This window comes from Protopterus annectens, chromosome 3.part1 (genome assembly GCF_019279795.1).
Source record: "Protopterus annectens isolate FY-2018-M chromosome 3.part1, PAN1.0, whole genome shotgun sequence".
In the NCBI taxonomy this organism is placed as follows: Eukaryota; Metazoa; Chordata; order Ceratodontiformes; family Protopteridae; genus Protopterus; species Protopterus annectens.
The window spans coordinates 974,019,444-974,032,227 of NC_056732.1; the positions used below are offsets into that span (position 1 = coordinate 974,019,444).

General features: G+C 38.0%; 1 protein-coding gene across 2 annotated transcripts in view; it reads right to left on the bottom strand.

Annotated features, from left to right (window-relative positions):
* Positions 1-12,784, bottom strand: part of LACTB2 (lactamase beta 2) — a 736,830-nt gene that overhangs the window by 233,340 nt on the left and 490,706 nt on the right. For both annotated transcript variants that reach the window (XM_044067148.1, XM_044067149.1), the window contains exon 6: positions 2,883-3,031. In XM_044067148.1, the coding sequence (XP_043923083.1) occupies positions 2,883-3,031 (149 nt within the window). The remainder of the gene's footprint in view (positions 1-2,882; positions 3,032-12,784) is intronic.

Here is a 12,784-nt window from a genome sequence, read left to right on the forward strand (position 1 = left end):
GGAGTAGACTCTAGAGGGAGTCCCTGATCCAATGGGGTCAGAACCCTAAGGACACCCTTCTGAAGTTGATCTGTGACTAGTTCCCTCACCATCCTAGCCACATCTGCCTTGGTAAGACTCTTGGTAGAGTGAGTGGATACAATCTATGGAGGCCTAGAATGCATCTCTAGAAAGGAGAGGGCAACCTAGATGGGACTGGGTCTAAGGACTGTGAGTAAGCAGTCCTAGGAAGCAGCTTCAGATCCAAAGTCTTAGGATCCGAAGCTGTCTTCGTCTTCGGGTCTGGTGACACAACTTTTGTCGGATCTGATGGCTTGGACGAGATTGGAGATGTCGGATCTGACCTCAGCAGCTTCTTTTTTGGCTCCAACAAGGAAGGAGCTTCGGCTGATCTGGATTGTTTTGAATGGTTTCTATGTTTGGAAGTCGAAGGTTGAGCTCTAGTGATCACCTGTGAAAAAGATGAGGGTGACAGCCCTTTCAAGATCAGCTTATTCTTATGTTCTGAGAGGACCCAAGGGTTAAAAGCCTCACAAATGTGACACTGCTGGTTGAGATGATCCATTCCCAGGCAGTAAACATACAAAGAATGCCAGTCCGAAAAAGGCATTTTGTGTCCACGTTGCCTGCACTTCTTAAATCCTTTTTCCGACATGTCTAGAAAGAAAAAAAGGGAGAAAAAAATACGAATGATGGTAATTAAGAAGATCAAAAAGGTCACAGGGAGAAAATCTATTTAGAAGAAGAAAAATGGTAAGGAAAAATACCAACGACAGTAACTAAGAGGACCCAAAAAGGTCTTGGGAGAATAAAGGGAGAGTTTACACAGAAGAAAGAACTAGAAATAGAAGACAGAAAAAAGGTATAATGTAACAAAAGTACTTATCACCCAAAATGCTCGAGAGCTATCAGCAACCACATCTGTTCATGAGATCTGAGGTGAGAATGGACTAGAGCGTTGTGGGTAGAGAAGAGCTGAGTCAGATCCGAGGTCGGATTGGAGTCCCATACGTTGAGGATAAATGATAACTGACAATATCAGATCATCTATTTTACAAGGGAAAAGGGTACTCTGCCATCAGGACTAAAAAGAAAATACTTTGTAGTTTTCTTAAAGCAAATATATGACCATACACAAAGCACTGACATGCTTCAGTCCTCACTGCAAAAGCATATATGGTACTCATTCAGAATTGCCAGCATGGAAATGATTGCTAGTACTGCATTACTGAACAATCAGACTGCCAGTCTCATCCCCTAACATCTTGGGCCTGTGGCAGCTTCCCCCTTCCCCCTTCTCCTAACAGTAACTATGCTTCTGCATTATAATTGTACAGATTATGTAGCTGTGAACCCTGCCTGATCTTTAACACAATGGACCTGATTCTAAAAGACTTGCTTTCACTGGAAGTGACCACTTACACTCTGAGCAGGCTGAGAGTAGGTCTTTTGGAATCTGGTCCCCTGTGTAAGCCTGTTTATAGACAGGCATTACACTGAAGTAAAGTCACTTACACTTAGAGCAAGTCTTTCAGAATTAGGGCAGTTATATTGAGAACAACCTTTTTGGAATCTGGCCCAGTGTATGATCTGGTTCTACTTGATAATCTATGCCTGATATAAACCACTGCATAGCTAACACAAAACTGAAGAACCTAATACAAAAATACATTTCAATAAGAGACAAAAAAAAGGTTACAGATACATTACACAACATCTTCCATGATTATGGAATAAGTTGCTACTTACAGTCAAAGACAGTCCTTCAGAAATAATTCTGGGAGATGTACAAAGGAAAAAGAAAATATCACCATGGGATGACAGCAACTGAGTTCACTGATGGACAGTAAGTAACAAAATCAAACCAAGATCTCACACTACAAATAATATGCAACAAAACACATTAATATTTTCTTAAAGGCCAAGAATTTGCATGTCAGTCACAAATTTGCAAAATCTCAGGGTACATTTCCTCCCTCCCCTTTAAAATGATTCTTACCATGTCATGTGTAAATAAAACATGGGTATTTCTTTTTCATATGTGACATTTGTATAGTATTCAGTCTCCTAACCTCCTCAACACCACCTTAAATTTGCATGAACTCATGGGTTATACTATTAAGACTTTAATTTACTTGCTCCTACATAATCATGTCCATTTCATGTCAAGTGTTTTGGGCTTGAAAAGCCACACTCATCAAGGAGTTTGCAGCCTTGCTTTCTTCCTGTTCCACAACAGCCATAAATATCTGGGGCTGAGAAATCAGTTAGTTCCATTAGCAAACCATGTGACAGTCACATCTGAGCTATCAGCTCAAACACGCAAGCTGGGAAACCTAACACCTTTGGATGGCAATAACAAGTGGGAAAAGTTTCTATAGCAATCAAGAATAATAAAAATATTTTTCCCACTTTCTGTAACCATAAACGTCATTTAAGGAGGCAGTACAAAACAGTACTACCAGGCATCAGCTTATATTTTACTAAACAAATACATTATTTTGCTGTACAGTCTAGACACTTGGAGGGTTTTCCTGCATATTAAAAAAACTGAGAATGCATTTAAATATATAAACCTGCAGTACGATCTGCAAACAGCTTTTTTATTACATCACTCATAAATGCACAGTAAATAGTCTGATTACTGCTTATACTAAAAAGTTGCAGGGTTAATGTGGCAAAAATATTAGGGCTTTGGAAGTAATGCATCTTATACAACCTCATATGCAGCAACTACATAATAAGATGAGATTAAGCTAGTTACTTTTTTATCTAAAAATATATCCTTAAGAAACAAAATCAAACTTCAATTCAATATAAAGAATCACATAACACAGTCAATAATAAATAACTCGTAAAGACTGACAAGATAAGCACATTACCTTATAAACAATTTTTACAAGTTCCATTGAAGTGAAGAATTTCCCAGGATGCTCTTGCAAGACTTTCAAAATCTGTTGCTCTCGCAAATTTCTGTGATCAATGTATTCTTGTATTTTAGCTGATGCACCATGAACAACTGGCCCATGCCCTTAATTGAAAGCAAATAAAATGACAATGATAGACAACTAGGCAATGCTGTAGAAACAACAATGAAAGAACTTACCGTAACAGCTGGTCTTTGTGAGGGGTCTCTGCAGCTGGTCTACACTTGGGTAGTCCTTCAAAGTTTCAGTTCAGCACATAGTCTGCCTCTTGATCTTAAGTTCGTCAGACTCTTTGCAGTGTGTACCAGTGCATCTTCATAGTGGTAAAAGATAGTACACCAACCCCTTAATCTCCTTTTAGTGATACTCGTTAGATATGCTGAATACATTTACAACTAAAAGCCATAATAATGTGAAATTATAAACGTGTAATACTCAAAAATTGAATTCTGCTACAAGAAGCTTCAGAATTCTGCCCATTATTGTGGGAATGAATGAAGAGTGGATAATAATACCAGACGTCCCTCTTACAAAACTCCTAGTATAAGTGCTCATATCGTTTTATATCTTACTTTGAAAAGCCTTTTGCAGTGGATCAACACTTGAGTAGAATGTAATGCGGCTTACAAAAGCATGAGAAGCAGCCTGACAGGCAATGTGAAGAGCCACAGAAGCTTGAGCTCTACAACACAAATACACAGAATGATACTTTACTCATGCAGAACCAATCCAAATCAGTTCCACATAAGAGTACACACCACAGACTAAAATACTCCCACCAGAGGATGGACTGTAATTAAAACTTGCAAACAAGTGGTGAGCAGACTGATGGCAAATGACTTCCAAGTTGGCTAAAAGATGGTTACAGTCAGTCTATGCCAGTATCCATGTCTGAAAGAATGAAGGTGACCAGGTGGCCTATCATTCTAAATTATTGTTTCCCTCCAAGCTTGCATCTAAAAATATGCTGCTTGGATGAAATGGCCACCAGACAAAAAGACCTACACAGATAACTCCAAAGAATGTGCATCAGTAAGCTAAAAAGGCCAATGGTCAGTAAAGCCAATAACAGAAGTCCAGCCACACCAGAGAAGCAGGGGTTTTCAAAGGAGCATAAAAGAGAATGGAAAAAGAAAAAAATAAAAGCTTCACAGCTGTCCAACCAGCACAAGAATAATAATTTCTGCCCTCCACAACTTATGAATGTGTCAAGACTGCACAAATATGCATTCAGCCCATGGAAATCTAAAGGTAAGACATTCAAGTAGTACTAAATAAAAACAGTCCAATGTCTTAGGTCAGCTACACCATGAAAGAAGGGAAACTTTCAGCCAAAATAAGGGGCCCCTTCAATTCACAACTGTAAAGACTAACAAACGAGTTAAGCCCTTTGGTGAAGACAACCACGCTGCTCCAGAGTCAAACCATTCTCTGTCTGGACTAAGATGGTTTCTAAAAAGGCTACTGCTTAAAGAACTGGAAATTAAAGCCTTGAAATAAACAAAGGTGCATTCAAGATAATGTTGGCCTGTCTCCTGTAAGTAAGATGAAGAGAGAAGGGATAAGCTGGAATATGAAAAAATCATAAAGAATATTTCTTCTCTAGTCCCCTAAAACTCAATGCCCCCTGCTACTTTCCACCAGCTGAATGGCGCACAACGTATGAAAAACAACATTCTTCTTGGTGGTCCTTCCAATGAAGCTGCATCTCCAGAGGAAGACCTGTCCTGCAATTTAACATGTCTGTTGTGGCATTCATTTCTCTGAGAACATTATATAGTATCAGCACACTACTAAGTCACTGGCCCTATGCTAAACTTTTATCTCCCAGCATAGTGGGTAGGAACACATAGACTATTTCTTAGCTATGCAGGGACTCCACTACTGGAATTTGACTTCATAAGGAGGGACCCTGGTTTCAAGGGTCAAAATAGAAAAGCCAAAAGTACAGCCTTCAGTTCCAGGAGATGCTGTGGAAATGCTTTCTGAAGTCTGCATTCCAGTTCACCAAAAGCATGCATCTATTGAGAAGTGACTGGTCAGACTCCTCAGGGAAAGGGAACGTGCTCTCCTTAAGGTTTGTGGAGCAAGTCCACTTTCCAAGAAGTGACAGTAAGAAAAAAAATCAAGATGTAAATGCCTTTGTAGCAACTGGAAGTCCTCCATATTATGGAGTGCCCATGTGGGAAAGCAAATCAGTATGACCTTGAAACTTGCAAATGCCACTAACCCCAGCAGAAGCAGCATTTTATACACTTATTCACTAACATCCAAGAGATCAAATCACAGATCTCCTGGGATATTTCTGGTGGAAAAAAGGAGTATACTGAACAGAATACAAAACCTCTCTTGTAAAAGAAATCCTCTAAACTAGGAGTAAATGGGAATGTTTCAAGTCAACAGGCAGCTCTAGAGACTATAAACTGACAAAGGCCAAGTCAAGGCTGGTAAAAGGGGTTTAGAGGGGGAGCCACTACCAACCAATCAGGAAAGAAACAGCAGAAGACAGGTGAAAATTCTGGGTGATGAAGAATGACCAAGCATGAAAACTGAAATAGCAGTACTGTATCTACAAAACATAGCAGGTAAAGCTTTAGTGGTACCCCCACCCCCACAAAAAAAAACTATATGCTAACTTGTACCCATAACATTAAAAGATTCAATATAGCAGTCCAGAGACATTAAGTGCAACCAGGTCTTAAAGTGGTAATAAAAGATACTTGCTTACCATACCTGCTAGACATTTGAGGGACCCTACTCCATGGTTCTGCAATTAAATTTATCCTTTTTTTTCAATCTGACATTTCTTTCTCAAAAATTTCTGTGGTGGGGTGCAGGGGTCAGATGACATATGCTAGCAACAATAGCGAAAATGCTACTCATCACAGAACACATCAAGCTCCTGAGCCCACCAGTCTGCTTGTAGTCATTCAATGGACGCATTTCTTGCACATCAAGAAAAAAAAAACAGTACAAATTTGACACCTACACAGTCAAAAACAATATATAAATGTAAATTAGTCCAAGTCAGGGGAATTCCATCAGCAACTGCTGGATGAATACACTGGATGACCACAGGAAGAAGAGCAGGAGGGTATCTGAAACAACAAAGAGGACCCCTTCATATCAGGTAAAAAAAGTATAGTTGTGCAAGAACTTACCATAACAGTAAATGTTTGAATAGATCACTGTAGTAGTAATGTTAAATGATGGGATGCAGCTTGCCAAGGATACCCAGCCAGTCTGCAAAAGCTAAGTCACATCTTCCATTTCACTTTGTACATCTGACCTTAGACCTATGCATGAGACTATATGAGAGTACTTAACGAATGCAAAGGTGCAAACATCCTCAGAGCTTTCCTGCCCAAAGAAAAGACAGAGGCTGATACCCTAAAAGGATAAACTCACATCAGAGAAAAACAGAGGGGGAACACACAGGGAAAGATTTCACTTCTACTTAGGCTAAAGAAGGAATAAGGAGGACGGTGCTTATACTGCAACACTGGTCTGTTTGAACATTTACTATTATGGTAAGTTTTTACACAACTGTACTGTGTTCATGATTGGATCACCGGTGCAGTAATGCTAACATAACACAGACTGGGTGGAGGTTTGGCAGACAGAAATGGAATCCTGTAACACTTGAAGGATGGCAAAAATCTGTTCATGCTCTGAAAAAGATATCTTTTTTGCAATGCTTGGTAAAGATGTGTATGAAAGACCAGGTAGCTGTTTCTAAAATAGATCTGGAGTCCAGACCCTTGGAAAAAAAGCACCAGAAGAAGCTACTGCTCACCCAGAATGTGCACTAATGTAACACAGAAGGGATTTGCCATGGAAGGAATAACAGGAAGAAATGGCAATGGAAATCCATCTACATATGGTTTGTTTAGAGACTGGAAGACCCTGTTTTTTTCATTTAAAGTAAATAAACTCTAATGGTTTCAATTCTTGCCAAAACAGAAACTTAGTTGTCTGCACGTCCAGTAAATGAAGAATCATTTCTCCTTATTCTGATAACTAAGACAGAAAATGGTATTACTGGAATTGGTTATTCTTATTCTGAGGACTGGGAAAAAGTGTAGGGTGGTGGAGATTAAGTCAAAGACATTTCAGTTACCACCCTAGGCATAAGAGAAGGGTTAGCATTGTTTTTAATTTCTCCAAGTCTTTTGGGTTTCTAATACCATGATGGGAATGGACCCCATTCCTAACTCAAAGTATGATTCATGAAATTAGTACTATATACACAAACAATGAAACAATAAATACAGAAGAGCATATTTGTAAACATTTTTTGTTTACAAGTTTTTACAAATTGTAAATGTATGTTTTTTGACAAGATTCCTGCTTGACCAACAAATGATTTTCGATGCACTTCTGTATTTATTGCTTCATTATCTGTGTATATAGTTTTTTTGCACTGTGTTTTTAAAAGTATAATTGTTTGTTAATTGATTAATTGGGGATGTTTCTGTATATAAAGGGGTTTCAGAAATTGGTATACACATCTGAAGAAGTTTTTGTAATGAAAATGCGGTGATACAGTTAATGCGTTCTGGATGTGCTTTATGTTTTTTAATATCGTGTGCGATCAATAAAACAGTGGATTTTATTCTGGTGAACCTTCCAGTGCCTTATTTTTGGTTATCAGTTTACTTTTGGCACTTTTTTCCACTTTCTTTGTTTCTTCTAAAGTACTCCTTACTGAGTGTTATTCACATTTGTTCATGTTTTATTGCTGATCCTTCATCAATTCCCAATTATTTATACATTCTGTCTTGCTCAAGTTCTTTTATATCACATTCTTGTCTCAAACTGATGTTTTCCTGGTGCTGCAGTTTTCCTTTTTTAAAGGTTCCTTTTGTACATTTATCAAAACCAAAAGACATCCCAATATCATCTGAAAAAGTTTTGACAACCTGTAGCTGTGCTTTCACTTCCTCATTTGATGAACTATACAGTTTTAAATCATCGACAAAGAGAAGATGAGAAATCATTAGACTTTGTTGTTTTCTAGGAGCCAAATTGTAGCCATTGCCTAAGCTGTTAAGTAAACAGCTTAATGGATTAATGGCAAGGCAGAATAGCAACGGTGACAAAGAGTCACCCTGGAATATCCCCCTTTGAATTTTTATCCCTGGGACAATAATCTGTCTACTATCATGGCTTAATTCCAAAGTAGTCTGCCACTGTTTCATGGTTACTGTAATGTAGTCAGTCAGTGCAGGGTGTATCTTATACATTTTAAGCACTCTTTTATCCATAAATGTGGGATACTATCAAAGGCTTTTTTGTAGTCAATTCATGCCATACTTAGATTCTTCCCCTTCTTACAGTACTCCACTACAACTTTGTTTAATAACAAATGATCCTTTGATCCATATGAATTTCTTTTATTGCCTTTTTGTTCTACTGACATATGAGTTTTCTTATAAACTCTGTCAGCATCAATTCCCGTGTACAGTTTATACGTTGTTGGAATGGAAGACAAGTTATTGGTCTATAATTTTTAGGGTAGCTTGCGGGTTCACTCAAGTAAGAACATTGTTTTTCCTGTTGTTAACCAGTGCGGTGTGTGTTCGGGGTATGCATATAAATAGTTCTTACTCATGGCTAAATTCTCGTGCAAAGAAGTTAATACTTTAAGCCAAAAGTTAGGTACTGCATCTGGGCCTGGGGTTTTCCAGTTAGAGGCTTTTCTCAACTTTGTTTCAATCACTCTAGCTGTTATTTCATCACATTTCATATCCTATACCTTTAAGCTTATTATTCTTTCTTTTACTTCTTCTATCCTTTTAGCATCGTTGTTATGTTCCACAGGATCTTCATAGATACTTCTCCAAAATGTATCTACTTCCTCTTTTTTTGGCGGTCTTTCAATTCCTTTAACCTTATTTCCCAATTCTATATAAAACTTTCTGGGGTCATCAATAAATTGCTATTTTGTGCTCTTCCCTTATATTTATCTTGTATCTTCAAAGTCTTTCGGCCTGTTTTAAAACTTTTAGTTTGTTATCTCCCATAGTGCATAACAGATCCTGGTCTGTTCTAATACTGCTCATTGCTTTTATCACAACTCTCTTTCTTAGTATTTTTGTTGATCTATTCCCTCTTCTATAATCTTCTAACAATGACACTTCTTGTCTTAGCTGCTTTAGTTTTCTCGATATTTCCATTATGGTATTCGCTTTCGCCCCCTCTTTTCCCTCGCTACCCTGTATTCCTGTGGTAGAACTTTTATCAGTTATCAATTTAGCAGCACAGTAATATATTCTGTTTACTTCTGTTATATCGCATGGATCTCTATGGACAGTCCTAATTACTGTGTTAATTTGTTTTATCAAGCTTCTGACTTTTGGGGTTTTATTAACCTTCTGCAGTCTATTTCTCTCATTGATCTTGATATATCTGTCTATTAAATCAAGCAACTCTTCTCTTAACTCATTTTCTTCCATACTGAGGGCACATCCCTTGTTTTCCATTTCCTGTGGGCATTCTATAGAAAGTTCTATAGCATCTTCCTATGGCACATTCTCTTCAATTTCATCCTGTGCCGACTGTTGTTTTGTCATATGGAAATTCACTAGCCTATCACTCCTCAACATTGACTGCATCAAAGTTTCCACAGTTTCCTGTTCCTTTCCTTGCTGTCTAGCTTCAAATGAACGTTTATACTGGTTTCCTGTGGAAGGCTCCAAAATATCTTGATATGGCACCTGACCAATTGCTTCCTGTTCCACTGGTTTCCCCTTAATTTGGATAGCCATTGCTCTATCCTGTTGTGGTGCTTTCTGTATTCAATTTACTACACTGAATCCTTCTCTTTGCAGCTGTTCCATAACCTCAATTTCTATTTCTTTGACTTCTCCATTACTAATCCCTTTTTCTACTTTTCCTCAGTCTTCTTATTTTTTGTATTGTAAAGTTTTCCATATCCGGATTCCTTTCCCTATATTTTTCTTCAAATATCTTTGGTGCTGCTCTTTTTGTATTGGTTAGTTTTGCTTTCTCCTTTGCATAAATATTACACCATATTAAATCTCTTTTCCTTTCCCCTGTCCAAATTTCTTCTTCACATGTCTCCTGATCTTCTTGCTTTTCCTTATTCTGGGGACTCACTCAATCATGCTGTGATGTATTTTGTTTTAGACCTTCTACATTAAATCCTTCACTTCGCAGGCACTCCATAACTTCAACTTCTATTTCTTTAACTTCTGCTTTACTAATTGTCTTTTTTACATTACATCTTTGTGCTATTAATCTTTTTATTGTGAAATTTTCCATATATGAATGCCTTTGCCTGTACTTCTCTTCAAATATCTTTTGAGACTGCCTTCTCTATATTAGTTAACTTGGCTTTCCCCTTTGCATAAATATTGCACCATATCAAATCTCTCTTTCTTTCCCATGTCCATATTTCTTTTTCATATTTTTTAAATATCTCTAGGTTTTGTTGTTTATATTTTTCTCACTTCCTCAGCTGCTTCTTTTTCCAAAAAGATCAAAATTTCTTGATCTATATACTGTTTTTCAAAAATCTGTTATATTAATGAACGCAAATTTTTATTTAAAGCTTCTGACAGTTTTTCCTGCGGAAGTATTTTTCTTTCCTCTAATTTCTCTCTTAATCGCTTTGTATATCTTGTGTCTGGAACTTCTGGGCTTTTTACATAACAGTAACAATACATAATTTCTTTCTTATCCTCAATAGTCCACTCTATCATCTTTATGGCTCTTCTTTGGCCAATCAATTTTTGTCATTTTTGTGGACTGCTACTTCCTTCTACAACAGGGAGGCCATCCTCCCCCTGAGCCTGGTCCGGCCCTATTGTAGGAATGTTTCCGTACTTTGAGGATCCTACACTGTCATTTTTTCCAGTCCTGGCACCAGTGCGCCTACCAGGATTGGGCATTTTTTTATCCTGGGTCTTGTGCACCCAGCTTTCTTTTTTTATTTTTGATTTACATGATATATACTATATAAATACAGTCTATATATCAGTGTCACCGTGGTGAGATTTTGTGAAAAACAGGGTCCACCTTGCGAAGGTACTCACAAAGACTTTAGAATGAATTCATTTTCAGCACCAATACACTCCTTTGCTTGCTGACTTTTCATCTCTCCATCAGGACTTAGTCCTGAGGGTCCCTCTATGTCTCTGAAAGACCAGAAAAGGAAACAGAAGATACTTCATCTTACCTGAAGTTCCATGGCCTGCTAAAATCTTGTCTACATAATCAGGCTAAATGTTCCAGCAAGCCACATAACCTAAATCAACTAATCTCTCTCCTCTAACCTAACTACTCTACTAGTTTCCATTGCTTCGATTCTCCGAACTCAGACTTCTGTATACTGAGCTTATATGTATTGCTCCATCTTCTTAAGTGTAAAGTAAGCTTTGTACTGAAATGTATATTGATACCTGTGCAATCTGATCAACTCATTTTAGTAGTTTATAAACTTTCTTTGTATTTTATTCATTGCCACTTCATTTTTTTTAAATATCTTACTTGCTCTGTTTGAGTGGTCATACTACTGACCCTGAGTTAAGACTGAAACTGGTCAGAATTGATCAGCGATCTAACCTGGTTACAAATTCAGTGAAATAAACCCTTTTTTGGAGAGGTTAAGTCTATGAGCATACTGTGTTCCATGTACAGAATTTTAAGGAAACAAAAGAAGTTCAAAAGGTGGCAATGTTACATGCTTCTAGGACATAATTCAGGTTCAGAGGAGGAGCAGCGGATTTTATGGGTAGCCTGATGTGCAGGATGCAATTTGAGATTTGAAAATGTGAAGAAAGAGGTTGATAATTTGGCAGGAAGGCTGAAATAGCTGAGAAATGCACCTTAATGGAGCTTTATGCCAGGCTGGCATATACCTGATGATGGAAAGTGTATCTCTGATTGATAAGGATCCAGTCTTATGATTTTTGTATCACACAGAAAATCTCTTACATTTAGAAATATGATTTTCTTGTTGCAGGGTTTTCTAGCCTTATTTATCACCTGTAGCATGTCTGTTCACACAGTAAAGTTGCTTGAATAGAATTAGAAGCATAGAATTCAAACCGTGTGATTGAGCTTGTTTAGGTTTGAATTAGAGAGCCCTGCCATTGTGTGTACAAGTTCATCCTGTGGGGTAACATGGTGACTGGTCCTGGCCAGATGGAAAAGGGGTAACCAATGTTATCTTCGCCAAAAGGGGGTCACCAAAATAATTTTCAGATTGCCTTTTTGAATTTTTAAAAGTTCCTTTGAGATAAGAAGAAATGAGGTATGGGCATACAGGAATTTCTTTTCCACATAAAAGAGAAAGTGTCCATTTCCAGGCTTCCTTATAAGGAGCTATAAAGTAAAACAGTCTGAGCTACTTGTTCATACTGGAAGCAAATAATTCAGCTAGGGGGATACCCTACTGATGGAGAATCTCAAACCTAGAACCCTGTGCATTACAATCACAGCAATGTATGACTACACCATCTGAGCTGTAAAAACTTTCTACCCTTTCCATAGCAGAGGATGGTCTCGATCCATCTACCTCTGGGTTATGGGCCCAGCACGCTTCTGTTGCGCCACTCTGGAAGACTTCCCTGTTCAACATCCATTCCTAACAGTCTGCCTTGGATCTACTCGGATATCCTTCCAATGAATTCAGTTCTGAAGTAATACATACATCTTGGAGGAAAAGACTGTGCGAGTAGCCAGATCCCACTCTACCACTGCCAGCCTGCAAAGGTAGTAGTATTTTGCTCCTGCCAGTTGAAGTGCCACGTGACAGTGGTGTTGTCTCTTAAGATCTGAAGAGTCCCTTGAGTCCAAAGGTGAAAAATGGTCTGTTCAGCAAAGATCAA